Genomic DNA, 27,196 nt, shown 5'->3' with positions numbered 1-27,196 from the left:
ATCTTTTTATTATTATTAAGCTTTGTTAAGATTACACTTATTATTATTTCTTAACAAATTAGAAAAATTTCTAGTAAATCTAATTACTTACGTAATTAAGATTTTAGTAGCTAGTTTTAATCTACTATACTAGAAGATTCTAAAACACCTCTATTTATCTTAGCTTAGTTAATATTAGAGTTATTACGTAATTTAATAACTCTTATCTTCTTATCTCTTTTTCTACAATTACTAAAAGATCTAGTAATAAACTAATTATTAGTCTATGCAATATAACGCATAAACTAATATAATTAGTACTAGTCTAGATAATAAATCTAGAAAATAAGAAGAATTTAGTAGACTTAGATTATAAATCTAGAAATTAATAGAAATTAAGCAGATTTAATTATAAATTCTTATCTCTAGGTAGAAATAGGCAGATATTTACGTAATTATTCTAGTAGCTATTTTCTATAAAAGAAATAGTAATTCTCTATAGTTATTCTTAACCTAGTAATAATATTATTACCTTTTACTTACTATCTACTTCGCAATTACTTTATTGTAAATCTTTATTAGTTATACTATTTATTATAGTATTTAAACTACTTTGTTCTAATAAAGCTATATTCTATTATTAGAGAATAGCTATTATTACCTCTCTATTCTTTACAAAAAGAAATATAGTCTTTTACTATTAGCTAGTTTTTATTTTTAAAGTCTAGTCTAAACTTATTCTTTCTATATAAGTTATTATAAAGAGAAAGAGTAGACTATATATCTTATAGTACTAGAAACTTAAGTTTAAACTTATTTATAGACTAGATTCTATTATAGATAGCTATATTAATTAATTATACTAAGTAGAAGTAGAAGAAAAATATAAATATAGAAAATAGATAAAGAGATAAAAAGCTTTTAAGTAGAAGTTATTACTTATCTTTTAACTCTCTAATAAAAGAATTATAGTATACTTTTATAAAGCGTTCTACTCTATATAACTTTATTAAATATTAAGTATTAAGACTTTATTTTAGACTTTTATAACTCTTATAACTATATTAAAACCTAAGAGAAATATACACTATAGAACTTTTAAAACTCTTTATTAAGACTTAAAAAAGACATATATAATATCTTAAACTAAATATCTATTTAAAAGTTTAATATTATAGAAATTTTCTAGACTATATAGAGTTATATAGCTTTTAAATTTCTTTATATCTTAGTATAAAACTTATAAATTAAGTAAAAAAAAGAGAAGGCTTAGTTACTTAAGCCTATTTCTCTATACTCTTAGTATAGACTTATAGAGTATACTTATAGAATACTAGAAGCTTAGCTATCTTTACTCTTTTCTTTCTAATAAAGCTTATAAATACTATAAAGTTTCTAGCTTACTTTTAATAATTAGATCTTATTAAGAATATATACTACTATATACTATAAATAAAAGTATTTAGAAAATATACCTATATTATAATTATATACTATATTACTTAGCTATATTATATCTATATTATAGAACTAGTATATTTAATAAAAAATAACTAGATTATGTTTTAACTTAGTCTAATAGTAAACTAATAACTTTATAGTATAAGCTAGTCTAAGAAGAGTATAGTAAATTTCTAGTATTAAAAAAAGTAAGTTTCTAAATTTTTTAAGATTAAGTAACAAATAGACAAAGCCTATCTTTTTAGTACTACTACCTCTAGTATAGTAAGAGTTTTCTAGATTTAACTTAGTAAAGTAGCTATTTTATAATTACTAATAACTACTTATAGTAAAAAATACTATAATAAAATTTAATCTTCTTAAACTTTTATAACTAATTAAACTATTAATATTTTAATACTAGAATATAGAAATACTTAGTAAGTAAAACTATACTTTTAATAGATATAAACTTATTAATTTTATCTTTATTCTAATTTCTATTCTTATCTTTCTTATCTTTCTTATAGTAAATTAAAGATTAAAGAATTATTTAAGTAAATAGTTACTAAATCTTAATCTAAAGCTATACTAGTATATAAAATAAGCTTATAACTATATCTTTTATTTAATATATATTTCTATAGCTTTTTTTAGCGTTAGTAAGTTTTAATCTAATATTACTACTAGTTATATTACTTTACTACTTTAGTAAAGCTTAATTAAGATTCTCTATTATTACTATACTACGTACTTTTCTTATAAACGCGCTACTTTGTAAGTTCTTTTAAAATTATTTTTTTAAGAAGCTATTATAGAGACTATTATAGTTCTAATTTTTATAGTGTCTACTCGCTAGAATTAAAAAGATAGTCGTGTACAAACACCTTATACAAGTCTAACTTGCGAGACTCTATACGCGCTGCCTAGGTGCTGTTCTCTACCTAGGTACTTTTAACATCGAACATCTACACTAAGCTAATTACGCTCCAAGAGAACATGCACAACCTACGCCGACATCATGTGTTGAGACCGCTCATCATAGCATTGAATGCGCTATCGTCAATTGGACCCACGCTGCGCTTCCAAGCCTTAATCTTGCGCTGCTCTTCAAGAATCGCGACATCATCAGGATTACGAGTAGCCAGCATATTGATGGTCGCGAGCGCAAACGGAACCAAGCTCGACTCTCCCCAGAGCCTCAGAAATTTCGCGTATCGAAACGTGCTCCTCATCTCCTGCGCTGGCGAAGGTTTCCATGAGTGCGCGATGCCCCAGTACCCTTCTTCCGTGCTACTTTTCACGTCTCCGTAGGACTTTTGAATGCCGGGCAGGACCTCGCGGTCTCCTTCTTCTAGCCATTTGAGTCCGATGGCTACGATGTTGAGGTTTGTGGTGTAGTAGAGCTCGGCAACCTTTGCCACAAATGAGGGGCCGCCTTCTTCGACCAAACGCTTCCATGTGTCGGATTTGTGGGCTTCATCGATCTCGTCTCTGACTCCAGCCCAAAGTTTCAGGCAGCCGCCGTCCCCTTGTTTGAATAGCTGTGTTCCCTCAGCTTTTCTCTTGGTCCATGATGAGATGACAGCGTCAAGATCATGGAACTTGCTGCGTGCGAAGTCTTCTTTGGCTGACTTAACGAGGGATTCCTCGACAGTACCACTGATGGTGACTCGTGGCATGTCGCGGAAGCTCTGGCGGAAAGGCGCCAGCAGCTCTTCCTGGGTTTTGGTAGTCGAGAAGTAAGCCGTCGGGCCTTCGAGCTGGTACGGTGGACGCTGGAGCACAGGTGCAAGTTCGAAATCCAAGGTGACAACGCTCTTGTAGTCTTCCAGGCGATCATCACCTCCTTTGATGGCCTCGCAGAGGAGCTCGACGTCTCGAAACAGCATGATCACGTTGCAAGGCTCCAACAGCTCTGAAGGTGGCAACTCCTTCCTCCATCGAGGGTTGCTGTTCCCTATGGTGATATGCATGGCATAGCCTCGAAAACGTTGGGTGATGGGCTTGATGACTTTGTTCCCACTCTTCTTCTTCGTCTTGGTGCCATTGTCCAAGTCGAAAGCTAGCGTTGGCACGGAATTGGCCTTGAGCATGTAGGCGAAATGTAGACCGCCAGTCGAAGACACGAGCAGGAACCGGTTCCCCTTGATCATAGCGTCGTAGCTCTCGGCGTAGATTTGCTTGTTAGCGCGGAGGATACTTGGACTGAAGTCTTTCTTAGACAGCATTGTGCCGTGCGTAATAGACTCGGGACGCGGGAATGTGCATAGCAGGATGCCATATATCTTGTCGCGAATCTCGCGGGGGAGATCGAGGAAGCGGAAAGATGTCATGTCTGGTAATTCTGATGAGCTGTTCCAGACGATGTGTAGAGGTTGTGTTCGGGCATGAGAACGGGACCGTGCGGGGCTTAAATTCAATGGCGGTGAGTGGATACCCTTCGATCTAGTACGTTGTGGGTTAGGCTGAAACAGCATGTTGACGAGTACTTGCGTGGCCTCTTGCGCGCGAATCTAGTAATCGTTCGATTGTGTTCAGGTCCTGCCACTGTGCATTAGAACTATTAGTAGAGACCTGTCACAACATTTGCAGGAGGCACATGTTCAAAACCATCCATAGCAAGGGTATCTTTGGCAGCAGGACTGATGAGGAACTTTGCTTGCTGTTAAGCCCCGTCTACAAGCTTCCCTCCGGCTTTTGATACACTGGCATCGCTACATCGGGATCGTATGTAGACTGCACGACCTTGCTTCCTGGGGGCAGTGCTATTTTAGTGCCATCAGGTAATTTCACTTCCCCGGATCTATCGCTCGCGATCATCCATGCGCTTTTCAAGCCTGCCTCTCTCGCGATGTCTTCTTTGATTCGATAGACAATTTCCGGCCGTGGGATGAAGTTGTCCAAGTCCCTGCCATTTGTACTCTCTTCTAGCTCGTCCGGTGTAGCTATGACCCAAGTCGGATTTGCGTAACGATACTTGATATGATCGAAACCCATGCAGAATATTTTGTTCTGAACAAAGTCCTCCGGTATAGGATACGGCACATCGACAGTTTCTAGATTGTTGCGAATATCGGTATTGGCGATACTGTAGTTCGCATGAGTGATGACAACGTCGCGGATATCCATGCGAATCTTGTAAAGAGTGTTGAGGTTCTCGGCTAACCGCTCATCGACGTCGAATTGCTCAGCAAAACTGTCAAGATACCAGACACCGCCGTCGATTGGCGTTTGAGCGTCGATAACAAGTAAGGGCTCCGCTTCGGGGAAGAGTCTCCTCAAGTCTGCATAGGAAAGGTTTGACAAGTCGCGTTTGTCTTCGATGAACAGCTGCTCTGCAGGATATGGAGAGCAGAAGTTGGCGCCAATGCCGAAGAGTTCCTGGACTGCATCGAGTTGGGTAGGTGTAAGATCGGCGACGAGAATGCCAAGAAAGCGCTCTTTGTCGCGGTACAAGTTTGGGTCGTAGACCATGATGGAGAAGCTGTGTCAAGGACAAACAGCACAATGTAGAGTAATAAGACACTTATATGTCCGAAGATGAAAGTTGCCTGGTGTCTCACAAGCCGTCGTAGACCGTAGTCGCACGCCTAAACCCCGTTCACAGCTACGTAGAATCATCCAAAGCTTAAACGTAGTCTTGATTGGACAAAGCACTGGACTGTGCGAGGCAGTAGAAGAAACAGTTGAGGCTGATGCCTACACTATCATAGATCCGGAACTCGGCCTTGTGTATTGGTGTAGAGTCGATCAGAAATCCTGTCAGACGCACAGCGAGCCAATGACGTACGAGGGAGTCTAGAGCATGGATGTCTTGTGTCGCGCGTTGATGCCTTAAGTTGTTCCTGGCTATAGCATGCGAAGTGGGGGAGCTGCAAGCCACTACGATGGGAGCCTGGAGATGGGGTGCATTGGTGCCACAGGTTCGGCCCACGTTGAGGCCGAAAGTCGATACAGTCAATGCAAGGTGACAGAGTTGACGTGTGCTCTCTTCAGTGGCTGGGAGTGTGATGATGGGCGGCGAGAGTGAAACTAGGTGGTGATGCTCGGTGTGTTGTGCTGGCCGTCTGGGCGTGGATTGGAGCGCTATGAGACCCTGCTTTTGCACTCCCCACATACTTGTGCTAGCCCAGCGCGTGAGGAAGTCGCGACTGAGAAGCGACAGCTGCGCCATAGCATCCTCTGCTGTTCAGATCCATCCCATCAGGCCGGCACTTGCTGGACACCCCACCGAGAGCGCGATTGGGAGTGCATTGATCAGCATAGGCCCCTGAATCCGGCACCGAATGGCGACACCACCCCCGGCTCGCGACAGAGCTCCCTCGGAAAGCGTGCCAGTCGGGAGTCCGCAGCCCAAAAAACTGCCCGCCCCCTCAACGCCCACATCCTCAGTCCGCCGCAAGATGGCTGCCAATGCGCCTTCCCCAGCCTCGAAAGATGGCGTCCCTCCCCGCCGCCCGACTGCAACCAGCGGCACCGCTGCGAGCGCCCGCCGTCCTGCAGCGGCATCAACAAGCACGGCGCGAACCACTGCGAGCGCGTCCAAAGCCCCCACCACGGCGACATCGCGCACCAGCACAGTCGGATCCAGCCTGAACAAGCCGCCTACGCGTCCGGCAGCAGGGACGACGGCGCGCAGGACCATCTCATCGTCGCGAACCGCATCTGATGCCGAGCCAGATCTATCATCAGTCACATCAGGCGACGAGAAGAAGAGGACAGCAGTGCGCCGGACGCCAGTCACGTCGTCAGCTACTTCGAGGCCATCTCCTGCCAAGCCGACTTCGAGGCAATCCATTGCGCCTTCCTCGTCGACAACGACCGCCGCCAAGCGTCCTGTAACCACACGCCCAACTGCAGAGGCAGCGACGACCCGCACTGGCCCACGCGCCTCCCTTGCTGCGTCAACACGGCCGACCGCTACTCGACCCACGGCAGGAACACGGACGGCAGGTGCAACAGCAAAGGCGCCGGCTGGGCCTGCGAAGAAGCTGTCCGTCTCTGCCCCTCCACCACCAGCGCCGGAAACGGAGGATACAGCCGAAGAAGCGTGAGTCAGCATGAACCGTCAGGGCTGTTCAATTGCTAACTCAGTCACAGAGAGAGCCCCGTCGTCGTCACCCCTCGCCGTGCGCCCCTGAAGGACAAAGCTGCCTCCGATGCCGAAACCGAAAAGCGCAAGAGCGCTCTCGAGCCCATCAGGGCTTCCATGGCGAAACTCGGCGAGGAGCCGCCGCGTCCGGATACTGCGCCGACGGGACGTGCCGAGATGGATGTGGAGATGAAAAGGCGGAGCGCTCAGATCATGCAAGACTTCTTCAAGGAGACCAACCTACGCGACAAGCTTCAAGAGCAATGCGACGACCTCACCCGCGAAGTCGATAACCTGCACACGGAGAAGGACAAGCTGCGCAAACAGCTGGCGGATGCTCAGGCCGCCATTGTTGAGAAGGACAAGGCCATCTCCGGCGGCTCAGATGCCTCGCCCTCACAGCACCGCGCCCACACGATCCTCGTCGAGGACATGGAAAAGAAGTTTGCGAGAGAAACCAAGCAGTTGGAAGAGCAGAGCCAACAGCTCGAGGAAGAGAAGAAGCTTGCTCAGGAGAGAGAGGCGACCGAGGCAGCCAAGGCCAGCGAGCTGCAGCAGGTCTTGGACGATTTGAACGCCGAGCTGGAACAACAGGGCCAACAATGGGACGAAGAGAAGAAGAAGCTCGTCGAGCAAGCTACGCAGATCGAAGGGCTCAACAAGGAGATTTCCACGCTTCGGGATGAGCGTGACAGCTTGTCGCAAGAGCTGGACATCGCCAAGAAGACGCTGGAAAACCTGGAAACGAAATTTGCGGAGCTCGAGCAGACCCAATCCGACAATCTCCGATCGCGCGATGCTAAGATCACCGAGCTGACCAAGACTGTCGATGAGTACGTGACAGAGGTTGCCTCTCGGGAGGAGAGGCATACCAATGCCCTCCAAGAAGCACAACGGTCTCTAGAGTCAAAATCTTCCGAGTCTTCAGCTGTCGTGGAGCAACTTCAGTCCGAGATCCAGACGCTATATCAGAAACACACTGACGAACTACGCCTCAAGGAAGAGACCATCGCATCTCACATTCAGGCGCAAAAGGAGCTCCAAGACGACATTGCCAAGCTGCAAGAACGGGCGGATCAGGTCTCTGCTGACTTGGACACAGAACGCAATGCCCATGCAGAACAGATGCAGGCCAAGATCGAGGAGTTACAGAAGAGTTCAGAAGCAGAGCTGCAAGCGAGAGAAGACGAGCTTTCTGGCCATCTCAAGTCTATCGATGGTCTCCAGGAACAGATCGTGGCTCTGCAGCAAGGTTCAACTGACGGTGCCCGAGTCGCTGAAGAGCTGCACAAGCAAATCCAAGAACTCAAGGAGGCTCATGAGGCAGCGATCAAGGTCAAGACCGATGAGAACGAGGAGCTTGTGCGACAACTGGATGCCATGAACGAGCAGCTCACCACTGACGCCGCCGAGCTTCAACAGCTCAAGGAAGAGGCCGCAAGTCTCCGCAGCACCATCGAGGCACTCGAGAAAACCTCGCAACAGCAAGAGTCTCAGCACGCCTCCGACATGGCTAAAGTTCAAGCCGAATTGAACGACGCGAACAAGAAGGTGGAAGCACACAAGGCAGAGCTTGATACGCTGCACGATAGACACAAGCAAGATCTTCGGGTCATTGGCGAGGACTACGAACGCGAGATTGAGTCGCTTCGGGCGGATCTTGAAGGAGACGCTACCAAGCGACTCAACACCCTGCAGGCTGACTACGACTCCCTCGTGACCGAGAAGAGCAAACTACTGGAAGAACACGAGCAGACCCTTGCCGAACGATCCGGCGAGCTCGAAGTTTTCAAGAAGCAGGCAGAAGAAGCCCAGGAGAGTACCGCTCGCGCGACCGAAAATCGAGACGATGCGCTCATGAAACTCAAGAAGTTCGAAGAGGAGAAGGCGGCTCTCACAGAGGCACACGGCATATCGCAGTCTCTCGTCGCCGATCTTCAAGCCCGCGTTGATGCCCTCACCCAGGAGGCTGCCACTGTCAAAGACGTCCAGTCTCAATTAGACCGTCTGAAGGAGGAGAAAGCAGCCATAGAAGAGGCGCATGGGATGACCCAGTCGATCATCGCCGATTTGCAAGCCCGTCATGACTCCCTTTTGGAAGACAAGACCTCTGCTGAAGACGCTCATAGCCGAGCGATTGAAGCGCTGAAGCAGGACTCTGAAAGCCAGTCCAAGCATCTGCTCGCTGAACTGCAAGCGAAGTATGATGCCTTGCTGGATGAGAAGAAGGCTGCAGAGCAGGAACGCCATCGTGTGCTGGAGACTCAGAAGCAGGACGCCGATGCCTATGCTTCTTCGAAGGAACTAATCGAAGAACTCCAGTCCAAATTCGACAGTCTGCTGCGCGAGAAAACTGCATCCGACGACGAACACGAACACGCGATCAACGCTTTGAAGCAGGAACATGAGAACACATCAAGACAGCTCATGGACGAGCTTCAAGTCAAATACGACGCACTGCTCGAAGAAAAGAACGCAACCGAAGCAACCTATACTCAAACAATTGAGGCTTTGAAATTTGAGTCGGAAAGCACCACCAAGTCGATCCTAGGCGAGCTTCAATCCAAGTACGACGTACTGTTGGAAGAGAAGTCTGCGGCTGATGATGAGCACAACCAAGCTATCATGCACCTAAAGGAACAGGTCGAGGGCGCGTCCAAAGAGCTTCTGAGCGAGCTCCAAGCCAAGTACGACCAAGCTCAGGACGACGTAAAGAGCATGTCCGAAGCTTTAAGCGCTTTGCAAATGAAGCACGATGCTGCCATGGAAGAGATCAACAATATCGAGGCTAACCACAAGGCTGAGATCGATGTTCTTCAGAGCCAGCGTGACGACCTTTCCAAGCGACTTTCACAACTCGAAAAGAGCCACGCAGACGTGCTCACCGGGCAGCTGGTGACCGAGGAAGCACACGCAAAGGCACTCGAAACTCAACAGGCTGAGATTGAGCAAAAGTACGCTAGTCTACTTGAGATCATGCAAAGCGACGCCGATCGACTGGAACAGGAGAAGTCTACGGCGCTATCGGGCAAACAGTCCGCCCTCAACGAGCTCGCTGCTCTTAGGAAAGAGCTGCACGCTGAGATTGATGAGCTCAAGTCCGGACTATCCACGAGGGATCAAGTCCAATCCACCGGAAACGACGAGATGACCGTGAAATACGAGAATCTTCTCGCAGAGAAAACTGCCGCGGAGAAGGAGCATCAGGATGTCATGACGCTGCTCAGGGACTCTCTCACGCAGGACCATGAGCAGGCCCTATCGAAGTTGCAATCCGACTACAACGCTTTGCAAGAAAGGATTGCCAAGACAGACCAAGAGCAGAGTGACGCAATTGAGCTACTGAAAGACGAGTTCCAAGCAGGTCATTCGAATGACATGCAAGCCTTGAAACAACAGCTTGAGGCTATGCAGAAACGGCACTCTGACCTTACCGAGCAGAAGGCGTCTATGGATCAGGCACATGAGGAAGCTATCAGCGAATTGATGGTTGGCATGGAAGCCAGCACCTCCGACGCTTTGCAGCAACTGCAGGAGAAGTACGCTGCTCTTGCCACTGAGCTGGAAGCCGAGCGTTCCCGGCATGCCAGCGAACTCGAAGCTGTAAGGCAAGAGACGGCCACACAGGCAACCTCAGAGAAGGACACATCGCAGCAAGCCCCAATAACCGACATTTCGGAAGCCTCCGCATCGAACGGAACTGATTACGAAGAAAAGCTTCGTGAGGTGGAGCGACAACGTGACGAAGCCATGAGAGCTGCCCAGGACGCCGAAGACCGCATCGAAACCATGAAAGGCGAAGTCGTTCGTAAGCATCTAGCACGAGTCGAGCCCTTGGAGAAGGAGAACGCCTTCCTCACCGACAAGATCGACCGCCTTGAAGCCATCATTGCCGCCGGTGATCGCATTGCTCGTGCAGCCGCAACCATCGGCGAGCAACGTAACATCAACACTCTTGTAGAAGAGGATGAGGAGGACGAGGAAGCCATGGCGCCGGGCATTCAGGCTCCCAAAACAAACGGCGCCAGTGACCACAAGGATGTGGTAGGAACTGTAAGTAACACCCTATCCTGCATGTGACTGTTTTGCTTGGTTTGTCGCACATCAGGTACAGATCGCTAATCCGCCGCTAGCAGTTGGCAGCTATGCAGGAGACCCTGAACCAGCTCGCTGAGCTCAACAACGAGGCCATCTCTGAGAGCACGAAGACCGCCCATAAGCTCACCGTTGAGCAGGACTAGAGGTCTTTTCTTCTTGGGGGGATTGCATGTTGAACATGCTTGCCGTGACGTACGAGTGCGAATGATGCATGTGCTTCTATTTCTTCTTCCAACATACTGTTGTAATTCTTCCTCTCCCGCTTTTCACAGCATGAGTTTGCCTTTTAGATCATGGCACTATACCCACTCAATGTACTATTGTCAATTACGAAGCCTTTGTTTGCAATATGCCCTGCAATGCAGACATGATGTCTTATTTTCACCCAACGTTGCACATCCTGTCGCCACTTACTCATGACAAGAAACCAGAGACTGGCGCGAGCACCTTCAGATATCCTGCACATTCGTCGGCAAGATTAGCTTTCCATCAGGGGGCACTATGAGCTGGCTTTTTGACCAGTCGACGAAAAAACGTATCACATGTAGATCAAGCACAGAACTTTATCATGATGATTTGATTCAACTATACAAAAGGCGCAGCCAACAGAATGTAATATTTATATACAAGAAAACTTTTCCTCTTCACGTCTCACTCGGAGCGTCTCACCCTTCCAAGTCCTAGGACTGGTAAGAGTCGATAAAGGTAGCCCTTCCAAGCTTCTGAGCATGAACATGCTCCCTAACAACAACAGGGCTAACAGGCTTGTGGCCGTTCATCGCACGCCTGGTGGGGGCGTCATGACGGCGAGAAACAGGCTCAGAGCGGCCGCGCTTGGAAGCCGATCCCTGGAGGCACTGGGAGTAGTAGTCGTTCTGCTTCACGCACTTCCAGCCACTGGCACAAGTGGTAGGGCCGGTGAAACCCTGGCCGCCGCATCGTTCGTAGGCTCCGGCTGTGCTGGGCTGAGCGGGCTCAGCGGGCTCAGCGGGGGCAGGTGTGGTGGTAGGAGCGGACTCAGCAGGCGCGGAGGGAGTGGAAGACTCAGCGGGCGAAGACGGGCTGGGAGAGGCAGATGCAACGGGTGCCTCAGACTCAGCAGGTGGTGCTGACTCCTCGGGTGCGGCGGTAGGGGCAGCAGACGCCGCCGCGCTGGTGGGCGCTGCGGATGAAGCAGCGGGGGCTGAGGCAGTAGCGACTGGTACGCCGGAGCTGACCTCTTCTGGGGTAGCAGGAGTGGTACCGCTGGCAGGGCTACCACCAAAGGCTAGGATGCGCTCGGCAGCGGCCTCGGCGGCAACCATGACGATGGCTTGAGTGTTACCAGTGGGAAGATCGGGGTGGATAGAGGCATCGACGACGAAAAGGTTGTCGGTACCGTAGACTTTGGTGTCCGTGTCAACGACAACACCAGCATCTCCCTTGGTTCCCATCTTGGCAGTGCCGACGTAGTGGCTGCCAGTCTTGAAGGACTTAATGAGGTCCGCACCAGTGACATTGGAGACACCGGCGGGCGCTTGCACAGTCAGAGTAGAGTTGCCACCCTTCGTCATGGCGATCAAGCGGTCCATCATCATGGTAATGGCCTCAGTGTCGACATCGGAAGTCATGTGGGGGTCGGTGATGAAGGAGGTGGCACCATCGGCAGTGATACCGAGGCTACCAACAGACTGGAGTCCGTGGGTGATGTAGACCTTCATCTGGATGGTGTTGTCGGAAGGCGAGTTGCAAGTACCCTGGAAGAAGATCTCGCTACCATCAGTGGTGTTGACGGATGACCACCAGTTGAGACGTTGGCCAGACTGTGCCAGCTCACCGGAGCCCTTGGCAAACAGATCGATGGTGGTCTGGTCGGGGGTGATCAGCGCGTCCTTGTCGGTTCCAGCAAGCGGTGCGCTGGTGTTGAACTTGACAGTGAAGATGGGGTGGTCCTTGATCTCAGCACCAACCGGGAGGTCGATCCAGTCAGCCTCGTCGGGCAGAGTGACCTTGCTGCTGCCGCTGGCAACTGTCTTGAGCTGGTCGGCGGGACCGATTCCGGAGTTGAAGAGAATGCGGGGAGTAGACATCGATCCAGCTGCGAGGATGACGCTACCTCCTTTGTTGACGTTGTAGATGACGCGCTTGCCATCTGCAGTCTCAACCTCGATACCAGAGACCGCCGATCCCTCACGGACAGCGCGGACGACGTTGGTGTTCATCATCAGCTCGAAGTTGTCGAGCTTCTGGGCGAGGGGAAGGTAGGTCCTGACGACACCGGAACGGAGACCGTTGGCGATGTTCCATGTGGGGTGGCCGTAAACATCGACCTTTGCGTTGGGGTCCTTGACGAAGTCGGTCTCGGTCCAGCCCTGGCCCTCGAAGAACTTGGAAAGGACGTCGTAGGCGCCATCATCGTAGCGGACACCGTCTTCGGATCCGTAGGTTTGACCAGGGTTACGCTCGTACAGACGGTCAGCCGCCTTGGCGACGTCGGTCCACTTCCAGCCAGCGGGCCACTTATCGTCGAAGTCGCGCTCCTGGGGCTTGACGTACATCATGGCGTTGATCGCAGTGCTGCCGCCAAGCAGGCAGCCAGCCATGTCCGCAGTGTCGGCGCAGTAAGCAGGGCTACCGACATCGCTGAGGTAGTATCCGTATCCAGGAACATCGTACATGGAGACTGTGTCGTTCCAAGACATGACCTCAGTCTTGCCAGTGAACGCGTACGACGGGCCACCACGCTCGATCAAGAGGACAGACGCGCCGCTCTCGGCAAACCTCTCAGCTGCGATGATACCGGCGGCGCCACCTCCAGCAACGATGTAGTCGTAGGTAGAGTTTGCGATGGTCGCTGTGGTGTTTCCACCAGCTGGGGCGGTCGAGTTGCCACCAGTGGCTGGGGCAGTAGAGTTACCAGCGCTGGGGGTGCTAGGGGTGCCAGCTACCGCGAGGGCAGCCCACTTCTCAAAATCGGGGCTAGTAGCGTTGCTCATGGGTAGTCCGAAAGCTCCGAAACCAGCGTCGTGGTAGTTGAGAACCGCGCCAGCAGTCGAGGAGTCTGCGAGCGGCTTGTCAGAGTAAGCCCAACCCTGAACGTTGACGCTTGGGTCCTCGTAGATGACAAGGCCAGTAGAGGGGTCGTCGCTTATGCAGTTTGAGCACAAGAATGTGTATGAGAAAGCGGTGTCGTTGACAAAAGTACCGTCCGGGATAGGAGACATGGTGAAGTCACCGGTCTTGACAGCTGGGTTGGTGTAGCCAGTTGCCTCCCGGAAGGATGCAAGGACCTTGTCCTCGTGAGGCCAAGCAACGACCAGCAGGTTACCGGTCATAGATTGTCCCAGACTGAAACCAGCCCAACCTCCATCGTTGGTGATAGGTGCTTGAAGCTGGATGATGACATCCGTGGTAGGCTTCTCAGGTAGAGCATACCCTAGCGTGTAGCCGGAAGAGTGATGGTAACCCTGGAAGGTGATGCCTGTCTTCTCATCTGTGAACTTTCCAGATGTTTGCGCCGATGCGCTAAGAGCCAGAGTGGCGATGGAAAGAAGGAATGAGCGTGCCATTGTGACGCTGTGAGTGATGACTGAAGTGGAGGAAAGAATGGTGTGGCACTGCCGCAAAAAAAGAGTGTGAAGCCGTCAAGGCTGTAAAGAATGACTGGAAAGCAACGTTCGTAGAACGAGCAAGTAAAGCGAAAGAATAGACAAAAGCGAAAGAGCGTGTACCGAATAAGTCGCCGCAAGATGCGTCCTTATATGAAGACAATACCCATTGTGGACCATGTTTCCCTCAATCTGCCACTTCCAAGGATGAAATCCTCCTCCGACCTAGCGCCCGTCAAACAAGCTCATGATGCAGCCTCACCACGTTGTCAACCTGGAATCTGGACCTCCGATGCCCAGGAACATGGTTCATAGGTGGCGCTACAGGTGTCAGAACGGTCAACTGGCGTTTGCACCACTGTGCTAAGTAGATTGGGTGGAGCTTGGACGGAAATATGCCGACGCACTGTTCGGTAACACGGTTGCGTTCATTCGTCGACGAGGATGTTTCATGTTTCCATGGCATGAACCTGACGTTGAGGTGGATGCTAGAGCCGTTTCGAAACGCCGCCAAGGCAGGAACCGCTATCCTTCGCAAATTGCGCGTGGGCCTCCAAGCAAAACACCATCTGCCATGGATCGCGCTCGCAGTTCGTGGGCTTGACTATTGAGTCGGGTGTTCCTCATCGGCTGTTGCACCCGGTGGCTGCAGGAGTCAGTCTGCTTTGATCACAGTGTGGCCCGAAGCCGAATGCGAAAAGCCATGGATCGTGTCAATTTTCGGCGTCGGTCGTTCTGCAACAATCAAAATACGGCAGAACGGCATTTTTGAAGAATTGCATCGATGCAACACTGGGGTTTGGAGAAGGTGACGCGCTCAGAGCCGACGGGATTTTGCGCGTGCAGACCCTAGCATCTTTGCGACGACGCGACCTGCGATCTTTCCGGGGACAAGTACGACGTTGTATCCGGATGGCGATAGTATGATGGCTGCTCGATACTCAGCCGTGAGCGACGAGATGAAGTTGTGAGGATGGACGCGCCCAAGCAGCTACCGTGCTAGCGGTATGGCGTTTGCCGACCACAGAGGCACGGCGCAGCAGTTGAGGACGTGGACCTGTCAAGCATAGACTAGTGCATCGATAGGTTCGAAAGGTCGTTGAACAGTCTCCAAACTAGGTCGGTGGGTGTGTTTGCTGAGTAAGGAACGAGTCGAACGTGCTGATGCTGCGGAGGTGTACAAGTGGGGTAGTCGAACCTCGGCCCAGGGTGTCGCCTCCCGGGAGCTACTTACCAAGTACAATATCCAGGCATACCAACAGTACAATAGAATCTACCATTACAACTTGATCAGATTCGCACGGATTTCATCACTGTCATCACATCACAATGGCGAAAAATGAAGTCCCAGCCCATGTCCTTGGTGTCGGGCTCACCAAGTTCATCAAGCCTCGACAAACCCGCGCATATCCGGAGATGGGCTATGAGGCGGGTGTGAAAGCGATGCTGGATGCGCAGATCAACTACGATGAGGTTGAGACTGGTGTTGCGTGTTATTGTTACGGTGACACTACGAGTGGCCAAAGGATCTTCTATCAGTTTGGCATGACAGGGTAAGGAAGTTAGCAGCCATGATCGGCAGACTTGTAGCACTGACAGCCACCAGTATCCCAATCTACAATACAAACAATGCATGCGCCACTGGGTCGACTGGACTGCATCTGGCACGAACCCTCATCAAGAATGGAGCAATTGACTGCGCGATGGTCATCGGTTTCGAACAGATGCAACCAGGATCCATCAAATCTGCATGGAGCGATCGACCATCTCCAATGGGGCTGTCCATGCGTATGATGGCCGATACGCGCGGTATAAGCAACTCTCCACCCAATGCTCAATATTTCGCCAATGCTGGTCTTGAGTACATGGAGAAGTATGGCGCCGAGGCGCGTGACTTCGCTGAGATTGCAAGAATCAGCCATGAACACAGCCAAAAGAACCCATACGCGCAGTTCAGGGATGTGTACACACTCGAACAGATCGAGAAGGCTCCTATGATTCACTTCCCCTTGACCAAACTCCAATGCAGCCCTACCAGCGATGGCGCGGGCGCGGCGGTCATTGTGAGCCAGAAGTTCTTGGACGCGAGGCCCCACCTGAAGAGTCAAGCTATCCTCATCGCAGGCCAGTCGTTAATGACAGATTCACCGCAGCTCTACTCCAAGTCATCGATGGATCTCGTTGGTTACGACATGACCAAGCGCGCGGCGCAAGCAGCTTTGAAGGAGGCTGGCGTCAACGCAAAAGACATCAAAGTCGCAGAGTTGCATGACTGCTTCTCAGCTAACGAACTCATTCTACTGGAAGGCCTGGGCTTCAGCGAGCCCGGAAAAGCACACATGATGGTGCGCAACGGCGACATCACATACGGCGGCAAGGGTCCGATCGTCAACCCGTCAGGCGGTCTCATCAGCAAAGGACATCCTCTCGGTGCAACGGGACTCGCGCAATGTGCGGAATTAACATGGCAGCTTCGTGGCTGGGCCAACAACCGACTTGCTGAAGGGGCCGACGCGGCGCTGCAGCACAACCTCGGCTTGGGTGGAGCTGTTGTCATCAACGTCTACAAACGTGCCGATGGCAAGAAGAATGCGAAGATGAGTGATGAGGAAGTCAAGAAAGCGAGTCAATTCTCCTATAACCCGGCTGTGGAGGCGCGCTACGTGACTAAGGAGGATGGAGAAAAGGTTAGGAGCAAGACTATGGCGAGCGAGTACGCTTTGGGCGATACGCTGGAGAAGATTCAAAGTAGGCTGTAGACTTCATGTAGCAGCAATCAGATAGTGTCATGCGAATTGAGCTTGCCAACCATTTCGTGTTGCTGCTAATACTCTTCGAATTTTGTCCTCACTTTTTCCTTACTCGAAGGCTTCAGCAGCGTGACAATGCTTCTTCTTGATTCCCATACAAAAATCATCACCTCTTCTTCTCTGCAATACGGCTCGATCACCTAGTCAACTGCCTTTTTTGAATTCATATCTAGTCGTTTTAAGAGGGATTTTGTAGGTATCGTACTACTACTATGCTAAGCAAAGATACTGTCGCCCTAGAATTATCTTCAAGCGTGTCAACTATTCAGATATGTCGACTAAGGCTTTTCTAGACAAGAACTTTGTAGGTACTATCTGTCGACAGAGATATCATCATAGAATTCAGAAGAAGATGGCTATAGTCCAACTTTTCGCCATGACTCTAGCATCAATGAATCCGTAGTACATCGCAATTGTCAAGCAAGAGCTGCACTAAGGCTGCTTGTGCTTGCCCCTTTGTAGGACGGAGTCTTGCTGTCTATAAGACACCGCCGCCTCGCAGAAACGACATCTACACTTTCTTGACCCAGCCCCGCGCAGTGGTTGGCCAGCGTGCGCCACCAGGCAGTCGCTGCGTGTCCTCTCTCACCGTCGGTTCTAAGCGACGTCTATCCCTCTATCACCACCGCCCAGCTACAGATTTACCCCACACAAATCAATGTCACATGGGCGCTAGTGGGTTGCGATTGACCGTGCGTCTTTGTCATCGAGTGAGTGTATATAACCGAGCTTCGTCAGTGACAGACTACCTATCCTCCGCAGCAACGGCCAGTTCGAGGCGACTAATAAGCCTTCCGTCTTATTACATTGGCCACCTGTAATCAAGGCCCTCGAGTCTACATATCCCATCAACTCCTGATCACTCCGCTTCATGACTCGCCCGCGTGTCAATATGGATCACTCTTACTCCCCAGAATCGCTTGAGCGAATGTCGAGTCCAGAATGGGGTCTCGACGACGACTCGCCACCGCCTGCGCCCAAAGTCGTTGAGACGCGCGTGAAGTCAGAGTCCGCTGCTCCCTTGCACCCGGTAAGTAATCCGTCACTGCGCCAGGGGTTACGCCAAAATCATCGCGACGACCTCCAGACTTCCATATTAGCAGCTTGTTTGTATGAGAAGGCTGTCGCGAATGCTCCCGTGATAGACTTGATGTTTACAGCGCTGACCAGCCAAACAGACGAGCGTAGACGCTGAAAACGGCTCAACAGCCCAGGAGAGCATCTTCGTCTCAGACGACGACGTCAAAGAAGTGACGCCCGTAAAGCACCAGCCCACCAAAGTCCAAACGATCCCCTCCTCATCAGAAGACGATGAACCCATCGCCTCCACCCGTCAGCGCCACAACCTACGCTCGTCAGCGCGCAAGCCGACCAAGCCGTCGCCGAAGAAGCCCGCTAAGGAGACCGCCGAGAAACCCAGTCCACTACCCACTAGACCGCGACCCATCCTGAAAAACGACCTGGTCGCCAAAAAAGCCGTGATAAGAAGCATCGAAAGCTACTGGGGCAAGAACTGGGTCAAGACTCACATCCCCAAATGTCACCGTCCACTCGTAAGTACCCACCCACTACCCCCCTACTTCCCTTCCACCAACACCCCACAGTACAAAAACGGCACAAAGCGGAACTACAACCGCGCCCACGAAAACGACCCCATGAAATGGCTTCCCTTGGTCCTCAAATCCATCCTCATGGTCGCCAAGCTCACCAAGAACCGAAAGTGGCTTGCGGCTACCATGAACCAAGTGGTCCGCTACCGCGTCAAGAACACCGGGAACCGGAAGCCACAGCTCTGCAGCACGGACTTTGATGTCATGGAGGATATGTTGGTCAAAGACTGGGAGGTGGAGTATGCGTTTGGGGTTTGGTATAAGCATTTGCTTGTTAAGGCTAAGGAGATCCAGAGTGAGGAGGATGTGGATAGGATTATGAAAGTTAGTGAGGAGGAGGATGATGGGGAGGAGGGTGACGATGGCGGTCAGGATAGTTCTGGGGGGTCTGATTCGGAGGAGGAGGAGGACGAGAAGCAGAAGTTTGGTGGAGGTGCTTCAGAGGGTCACCGGGTGATGGGTGGTCACCACCAGTCCCCTTCGTCGACGCCGCGTGGCAAGAAGCACAAGACACCCAAGAAAGAAGTCGTCAAGGAGGAGTCGCCGACGCCGCCTCATCCTCCGCCGCCTCATCCTCCGCCGCCCCATCCTCCGCCGCCCGGTATGTACGGTAACTACTACGGCCAGCCGCCCGTTGATCATTGGGGTCGTCCGATGATGATGCCTCCACCGGGTGGTGGGTTCGGTGGTTATGGTGGTTACCCAGGCTTCAGCGGGTATGGCTATCCACCGTACGGCCAGCCCCCATTTCCCGACCAAGGCCGCCAACCATCCCATCCATCCCCCTTCCCGCCTTTCTCTCGCCAACCACCGCCAATGGCCCATCCGCCCGGTGCCCCAAATCCTGCGCGCGCAGGTCGCGACACCCCCACGATCAAGCGAGAGTCGCCCGGCCTTGACGGCGAGCAAGTCGACAACTTCGGCAATCCAGGGGTTTTCGGTAACCAAGGAGCCATGGCCAAAGACGAGGAGAGCGTCAAAGCCGCGGTAGCCGTCGCTGAGGCGGAGCTCAAACTTGCACACCTTCGTGCCATGCAGGCGAGCCTGGCGAGCATGTCGAAGAAGTAGAGTTCGGCGAAGGTACTTTTGGTAACGGTTTTGACTTCCCTTGGGTGAAGAAGTGGGGCTGCATGGTCAGTGAAAACCAGTTACATTCCCTGTTTCAACTGACGACGAGGCTGTGAAGCACTCGAAATGTCACGAATGGTGTTTGATGTATAGCGAGAGAGTTTGCGGTAATCGGCACTAGGCCCTGGGATAATAATGGAATATCAAGGATCTATCTCATGGAACTATCTCATATCAGCCGGTCGCCTAGTAGACCTCAAGTACGTAACGGCCATCATCCTTCAACTTGTCAATCTCCTTGCGTCCATCAATCTTCTTGGCTCCAACATTCTTGACCTTGTGCTCGACTTCGACAGCCTCCTGGAGCACCTCGGTGACATCAGGTACAGGCCATGTCGGCCCACAGAGGTAAAAGCTACCCTCCTTCTCCAGGTACGCCCTACGGATGTCCTTTAGTGACTCTCTCATGCGGTCCTGAATGTAAATCTTCTGAGGCTGGTCACGAGAGAAGGCGCGGCCGAGAAGAGTGATGATACCAGCATCTTGGTAAGCCTCCCATTCCTCGCCATAGAGATACTCTTCACGCTGGTGACGAGCGCCCATGTAAAGCAGGACTTCACCAATTTCGTGACCCTGCTGCTTCTGGTAGGCGCGCTCCTGGACAAAGGCACGGAAAGGCGCGAGACCAGTTCCAAGACCGGCCATGATGATGGGTGCGGTGGTCTTAGGAGGAAGCTTCATGACAGATGGCTTGACAGAAACAGTGACAGGCGCGCCGACCTTGAGGCTGTTGAGGTAGCGAGTTGCCTGACCGAAGCGATCGCGGCCCTTGGGGTCGACCCAGTTGACGGTGACGATGAGCAAAGAAACGGAGTTGGGTGTTACGTGCTGGGCGGAGGCGATGGAGTATTCGCGGCGCTTCATGGGGTTGACGATGCGAACGATGTCGTGGAAGCTGGGGTGGGCAGACGGGAACTCAAGGAGGATGTCGGCGTAGGTGACAGTGTCAACCTCAGCACGGCGCTTGAACTCAGTAGCACCCTCAGCGCTCAGAAGCTGAAGAAGTTCGCGCTTCTCACGCTCGTCATCAGCGAACTCAGCAAGCGATTCGTAGAAGCGCTTTGGCGGGCGACCGAAGATGTCGACGTTCTGCATGAGAGACTGGTAGACGGTACGGTTGACCAGAACGTTGGGGTCGTCACGAGACGGGACCTCAACGATCTCATTGGGGTTGAGACCGTACCACTTGATGAACTCTTCAACTTGTGCCTCGTCGTTCTCTGCGTGGATGCCGAGAGCCTCGCCAATGGCGTAAGTGACACCAGAGTTACCGAGATCGAACTCGATGTGGAAGATGTTACGGTCGTAGTTTTGCGGTGTGAGGCGGCGACGCTCTTTGACATGGACGATACTGGTCTTGAAGCCAAGATCGGGACGAACTTGGTTCGCAGTGCCGAAGGCCTCCTTGAAGGCAAAGCCCTTGGCTGCGACTTGCCAGTCCTTGAGCAGGGTTGGTGGCTCAGCCTCAATGCGGTCGAAAGGAGCAAAGCTGTTGACGTTAATGTCCGAGGGGAGGCGAATGGGCTCGACATCCTCCTCAACAGTGCCCCAAGCAGCAGGGACTTCGACTTCACGGAGAGCGCTTTCGAGCTGCTGAGTGAGCTTGTCGAAGACTTCTGAGCTACCGTTGATAGCAGCAAGCTTGCTCAAACCAGAAGAGAGCAAGTCCTCACGAGCAACCTTCAAGAAGGCGAGCTGGGTGAGGTAAGACTCTAGAGATTCGTCTTCAGCGACAGCCTCAGATGCAGCAGGGTCAAGGACGAAGAGCTGAATGTCCTTGTCCACGAGGGCCTTGCGGAAAGCAGGCGAGAGCTTCTTCTCAATGTCCTCGTTCTTCACACCAGGCAGCTTGACGATGATAGAGCTGTCAGGCTTGACGCTGTTCAGGACGTCAAACTCCTTCAGGATAGCAATGTCGCCAACGAAAGCGACATCGGCTTGCTCAACAGCATAAGGCGCTTCGATGGTGTAGTCGGCATTACGGATGTCGGTGCGAGTAACACCGCCCTGCACGAGATTGTCGTGGCCGCTGCGAACGAAGACGTTCTTGGAAGAGTCACTTGAGAGAAGCTTGCCAACTACAACTGGGGCATTGGCGGCATATGATTCGTCGAGGTTCCAGAAGCTGTACTGCTTGACGTCGGCAGTGTTCAAGATGTCGACGTATGAGCGGACCTCGGCACCCTCCTTCTCGGCGTGGATCTGGCGGAAAGCATCGAGGAAGTTGCTGGGTGTCCAGACCTGCTCGCGCGAGTACTTGACATCGGTGACCTCAACGTCTCTGTCGTAGGCGAACTGGATTGACGCCAAGACGTCCGAGTAGAGCCTAGAGTACTCAGCGGGGTCGAGCACGGCAGCCTCGTCCTTGACCTGACCAAGAACAGCAATGCGACGAGTGCTCTTAGGGAGTACCTCAAGGAAAGCCTCTTCAACGAACGGACGGTAGACGCGGACGTTGACGACACCGACCTTGTCGCCATCCTTGGACAAGGCGTTGGCGACCTGAGCGGTCAAGGAAGCCTCTACAGTACCAAAGACAACAAGTACGCTCTCCGGTTGCTCATGACCGTAGTAGTCAAAGAGCTTGTAGTCTTCGCCAAGCTCGTCGTTGAAAGCCTGGAGCAGGCGCAGAACGCGACCAGCGGTGTCGGAGTGCTTCTTGTCGACCTCCGAGACGGCCTTGAGCACCGCCTCATAGCTGTTGTGCAGCCTAGTCTGGTCGAGAGTATCAACCAGCCTGGCTGTTTCCCTTCCAACGCTAATGCCATCGTATGTGTGGATCGTGGGGAGGACGCTCGAGAGGAGGGTGGCGAAGAGGGACATGTGCTGAGCCTCGAAGACGGACGGGCTGCAGACGAGACCAAGGCCAAGGTCTTCGGCGAGTGTGAGGGAGGAGACATAGTCGGTGACGAGACCAGCGCTGGAGTTGGCGGAGTAATCGACTGCGGCGATGTGGGCGGTCAGAGGGTTCGCGACCGAGTAGAGGGCGGATAGCTGGTCGAGCGAGGCGCGTAGGTAGTTCAGGGTAGAAGAGGAGGCGACGATGGACTGGGGAATATGGCGCTTCTTCAGGTCATAATCTTTGGAGAACATGTATCCCAAGGCGATGGCACCAGCACCGGTCCTCGTCTCAAGGGAAGAGACACCAGTCTGGTAGCCGAAAGCATTCTTCTCGCCCTGTTCTTGCCAGTACTTGACCGCGACATCCAAGTCGAACGACTCAGCCGAGTATGCGAAGATCTTATCCGAGAGGGCGTATGCGACCTGCTGTACGAGAGTTTGGGCCGTGAGGTAGGTGGGGCCGCCGATAGATTGGTAGGAGAGGTCCTGACCAAACGGTAGACTGGACGACTTCTTGGAGAAGTCCTTGGGTACGTTCTGCTCAGCCCCAGGGCCGGCAGACTCAGTCTGTTGGAAATGCATCTTGAATACAAGTATGCGCCTCAGCAACTCAGCCTTTCAGGAAAGGCAGTGAGAGTCTCTCTTTGGGGTATAAGAGAGGATGGGAGGTGCTACGACGCTCCGGATGCTTCACCGTGGGAGTATATCCGTGTCGTGGGTTTGCCGCCTCGTAGCAGCCAAAAAGTGCCGTCGTCCAGTAGCGACATCGGCAGAAGACCGACCGAGCAAGACGCAATCCTTCACAGACACCATGATTGGCCCTGTCCAGATGCTCTAGCACGTCTTTCGGGCGATAGATTGCAAATGCGCGGAATGTCGCCTTGACGCGACGAGAATTTGGCCCTAGCGCGAATTGCGTGCTCGACACGCCAAGAGTCCGCGCACGTGACGGCGGGGAAATCACGGCCCTCGGAGATCTGATCGAAACCTCCGTCTCGTCTCGCCTTCTGCCGTCCTTCGCGCAATGCATTGTTGCTCAACGCCTGCCAAAGTTTCAATCGCGACACTAGACTTGTGCCCCAAAACTGTCTTGCTCAGTTCTCCTGCCACTAGATGCTCCACGCGTCCGTGTAATACTACACAAGGCTGAGCATGAACGACCAAACGCACGAACCGAGCGCATGCATGCGGATCCAATGCCAGACTGTATGCGTGCAGCGGTGCAACCCATCGCAGTATTGATATGATCCTATGAGGGCTGTGTATACCTTTTGTGCACACTTGGCGTCGTACAAATAACATTAGACATCTACAGGCAACAGCACTGCCCCTCCATCATGGTCTCTTCACATCCTGCTGTTTTGCATGTATCGAGTTCACTAGGTCGGGACGGAACCCTTGTACTAATATTGTCGCATTCACAAACTCACGATGGAAGCCATAGGTCTAGTGGCCAGCATAATCACTCTCATCAGCGCAGCCAGCAATGCCGCCTTGATCCTGGAACGAGTATTAGGCCTGCGCGGCGTTTCCCTATACGTCCTCGGAGCACTGAACGAAGTCACCGACTTCAAGGCTACTTCCACTCTGGTACAGACAGCAGTAGATGAAACTCAGCATCAGCTTCCGCAGGCCTATCGGGCGGAATACAACAGGCTTCTGGATCGAGCACTGGGCTGTATGGACGCCTTCACGAAGTACCTCCGAAGAAATGTCCTACGTGAGCGAGAAGAAGTAGTCGGTGCTGGAAAAGTCATCGAGCTGAAGAGACGTGTGAAGTGGATGGACGTGTTGGGGAGAGGTCAAGCGCAATGTCAGATCGACGCATTCCAGCAGGAGCTGACTTCCTTGAAACTCAACTTTGTATTGGCGATGAGTGCGACGAATTTGTGAGTTGCAACCCGTCTTCATACGTCGCATACCAGGGCTGCGAGAGACAGCTAGATCAGGCATTGTTTACGGGTCAGTTGGCTAATGTCAAGTATTTAGAAAAACTACGACCAAGCTTTCTACCATCATTCAAGATGTTACTATCATTCACGTGGGAGACGTCCCTGAAGGATCAATGGTCCACGGCAACGCGATCGATCTGCCTTACGCGATGGAGAAAGCGGCATGTATGAGCACAATCTCATCAACCACTGATAACACCATGGATGACCAGAGCGATTTCACGTCTTATGTCAAAATTGAAACCAAAGAAACTGCGACGAATCGGACTTGCAGGTCATCATGTCCTTGCGACTGCCATGTACCATGCCAGGGCACCACGCCAAGATGGCTACGGGGTTTGGTTGGTGTCGCATTCTTTAAATTCACTTCAGTACCTTTACTCAACCGCCGGTCATGTAACTACGGCCATTGTCATCAAAGGTCGAACGCAACAGGGTCACTGCACTTTCGCTACTTTTTCCCGGTCTGGCTCTTACCCCTTGGGATTGAAGTTGCAGCATCTTGGCGTTCACTGGGTGGTGTTGGCGGGACCTGGAGTCTCAAAATACCGCAAGTCATCACAGATCCCATTCCGGTATACCAAATGTATCAAGCAATACTCAGTGGGGCTACATCAGATTTGCAGCGCATCATGCGACTCTATGGGGTCAATATCGTCGACATGCTGATGTATAGACAAGAGCCTCAATCATTACTCAATGTAAGTACGTGCCTGCTGCCTATGCATTTGCTGACATATCTAGGAAGGTCGCTCTGTCGCGAGGATATCTGTTCATGCCTTTAGTTACGATGCTTTTGGATGAGGGAGTGGACTTACATTCTCCCCAGTTATCAAACGGAAAGTAAGCGTCACTGAAACCGTCTCAATGCCTAAGCTGAAAGCTCCAGAACTCCTGCCCAAATATTCAGCCTTGCGCATGCGCTGGGTAATCCAATAGACGAGCTGAGAGACAGACCAGACTTCCAGGACATCTGTGTAGAGCTCAACCTCGCTTCCGCCACGGAGCTGCTATTCCAAGGATGTTCAGACCGCCTAAGAGACCTCCTCGAGAAACAATCGGGCGCTGCGCTTGATCGAGATTCCATGGGAAGGACTCCGCTTCATTGGGCTGTAGCTCTGGAGAATCATGAGGCTATAGATATGCTGATCGAAGCCGGTGCAGATGTACATGCAGTCGGGCACGATGGCCGGACCCCATTGTATGACGCGATCTGTGTACTGGGTCGATCACGCGCGACTTGCATCAAGATGATACAAGCTGGTTCAGACGTCAACCATATTGCATCCGTTGGCTCGAGTCCTCTCAGAAGTGCGATAGAAGGAAGCTCTGAGGTTCCGGTAGTCGACATTCTGATAGATGCCGGAGCAGATGTGCACCACGTTCACAATGGTGAAACTCTTCTACACAACACTGCCCAGGTATGCACGGGGTTTACCTGCGAAGCATTACTGTGGGCTGGCGTTGATATTGATGCTCGAACTTCCTATGGGCAGACCGCAGTCATTATTGCTGCAACCCATAACAACCATGACGTACTTGAGACGCTTATATGTCACCACGCTCAGCTCAACAAAACAACACTCCAAGGCCATACGATCGTGCACTATGCAGCTTTATACGGCGATATCGCAACCATGAAGATACTCGAGCAAGCTTGCATAACAGGGCTACCCATGGATAAAGAAGCATTGGAACAATACTGGTTATGGTTCGATGAACGCGTTCACTATATCATTCCAACGCGGCGGGCACCCCTAGAGGCTGAAGAAGCCGCTTTCCAGGCTCTTCTCGATAGCATTATCCCCGCAAGATCTGCCATGTTGGAGCACGAACACCACGAAGATTACACAGCTTTCCACATACCGGGAGCGTTTCCAATTAATCTAGACGAGCCCAATTGCGATAGTCGGGTCGCAGAGGTACAAGAGTAGGACGATGACGACGGATACGAAGAGGGAAGGGACAGCGACGATGAATCATGGGTTACCACCGACGATGACTCTCCAAGCTTTGAAGCAGGTATGGAAGCTGCAAGCGATGATGAAGTCGACGAATTGATTTGACGAACCAAATCACTCAGGCAGTCAACGCGGAATGCTGGATGCAATTTGTACTTTCAATCATGTTTAGATGATCGTGTGTTGGGAGCACGCACTCCAAAACTCATCATCGCGGCTCTGATTTCTTATCGTGTGTCACGGAAGACTTGATCATGTACTAAAATTGCGCTAGAAACGTTGATCGTATGCTTCGTGGCCGCTTGCGATTCCCTCCACCTTCCGTTTGGCCATCTCATCATCCTTCTTACTTTATAGCCAGATCGACGGGGCACATGTACGTTCAAGATAAGCCTCACCAAGCATCATCGCTCCACATCGACGCGAACTACCGTAGTTGGCAATATCCATAGGCGATCCTTGACCTCCACAGCAATCGCGATGTCCACGCTGCCTTATTGAGACGCATGTAGCTTTTGTCACACATTTCGGCGAATAAGAATGACATTCCAATGTTGCGATGATGTCAAAACCTCCACGCGGAAGTGAGGTGCCGACGCGAATAAGTCGCGATGTTCGTGATCAGCATGCGGAGCGCTTTACCGTGTCGCGCTTATCGTCATAACATCGTAACAGCAGAACATCACGATCCCATC

At 51.3% G+C, this 27,196-nt stretch overlaps 8 protein-coding genes across 8 annotated transcripts; 4 read left to right on the top strand and 4 right to left on the bottom strand.

Moving 5' to 3' along the window:
• Positions 1-2,438: 2,438 nt before the first annotated feature.
• Positions 2,439-3,899, bottom strand: J4E84_010692 (uncharacterized protein; the record flags this gene model as incomplete). The annotated part of the gene is made up of 2 exons (XM_049393247.1): positions 2,439-3,867; positions 3,895-3,899. The coding sequence occupies 2 exons, from the start codon at positions 3,897-3,899 to the stop codon at positions 2,439-2,441; spliced, it is 1,434 nt and encodes a 477-aa protein (XP_049239102.1).
• A 199-nt stretch (positions 3,900-4,098) lies between these two features.
• Positions 4,099-4,896, bottom strand: J4E84_010691 (uncharacterized protein; the record flags this gene model as incomplete). Its single annotated transcript, XM_049393246.1, has 1 exon — positions 4,099-4,896. One exon carries the CDS (start codon positions 4,894-4,896, stop codon positions 4,099-4,101), a length of 798 nt encoding a protein of 265 aa, XP_049239101.1.
• Positions 4,897-5,708: 812 nt separating this feature from the next.
• J4E84_010690 (uncharacterized protein) lies at positions 5,709-10,755 on the top strand (the record flags this gene model as incomplete). Its single annotated transcript, XM_049393245.1, has 3 exons — positions 5,709-6,472; positions 6,523-10,567; positions 10,648-10,755. 3 exons carry the CDS (start codon positions 5,709-5,711, stop codon positions 10,753-10,755), a joined length of 4,917 nt encoding a protein of 1,638 aa, XP_049239100.1.
• Positions 10,756-11,292: 537 nt separating this feature from the next.
• J4E84_010689 (uncharacterized protein) lies at positions 11,293-14,160 on the bottom strand (the record flags this gene model as incomplete). The annotated part of the gene is made up of 1 exon (XM_049393244.1): positions 11,293-14,160. The coding sequence occupies one exon, from the start codon at positions 14,158-14,160 to the stop codon at positions 11,293-11,295; it is 2,868 nt and encodes a 955-aa protein (XP_049239099.1).
• A 1,368-nt stretch (positions 14,161-15,528) lies between these two features.
• Positions 15,529-16,958, top strand: J4E84_010688 (uncharacterized protein; the record flags this gene model as incomplete). Its single annotated transcript, XM_049393243.1, has 2 exons — positions 15,529-15,752; positions 15,806-16,958. The coding sequence occupies 2 exons, from the start codon at positions 15,529-15,531 to the stop codon at positions 16,956-16,958; spliced, it is 1,377 nt and encodes a 458-aa protein (XP_049239098.1).
• A 943-nt stretch (positions 16,959-17,901) lies between these two features.
• On the top strand, positions 17,902-19,687 carry J4E84_010687 (uncharacterized protein; the record flags this gene model as incomplete). The annotated part of the gene is made up of 2 exons (XM_049393242.1): positions 17,902-18,039; positions 18,188-19,687. The coding sequence occupies 2 exons, from the start codon at positions 17,902-17,904 to the stop codon at positions 19,685-19,687; spliced, it is 1,638 nt and encodes a 545-aa protein (XP_049239097.1).
• A 246-nt stretch (positions 19,688-19,933) lies between these two features.
• J4E84_010686 (uncharacterized protein) lies at positions 19,934-23,170 on the bottom strand (the record flags this gene model as incomplete). Its single annotated transcript, XM_049393241.1, has 1 exon — positions 19,934-23,170. One exon carries the CDS (start codon positions 23,168-23,170, stop codon positions 19,934-19,936), a length of 3,237 nt encoding a protein of 1,078 aa, XP_049239096.1.
• Positions 23,171-24,019: 849 nt separating this feature from the next.
• J4E84_010685 (uncharacterized protein) lies at positions 24,020-24,326 on the top strand (the record flags this gene model as incomplete). Its single annotated transcript, XM_049393240.1, is given in 2 exon segments — positions 24,020-24,178; positions 24,195-24,326. The coding sequence occupies 2 exon segments, from the start codon at positions 24,020-24,022 to the stop codon at positions 24,324-24,326; spliced, it is 291 nt and encodes a 96-aa protein (XP_049239095.1).
• Positions 24,327-27,196: the final 2,870 nt, after the last annotated feature.

Source organism: Alternaria hordeiaustralica (genome assembly GCF_023758085.1).
Source record: "Alternaria hordeiaustralica strain BMP 2776 chromosome Unknown scaffold_44, whole genome shotgun sequence".
In the NCBI taxonomy this organism is placed as follows: domain Eukaryota; kingdom Fungi; phylum Ascomycota; class Dothideomycetes; order Pleosporales; family Pleosporaceae; genus Alternaria; species Alternaria hordeiaustralica.
This window is presented reverse-complemented; position numbering and strand designations above follow the sequence as displayed.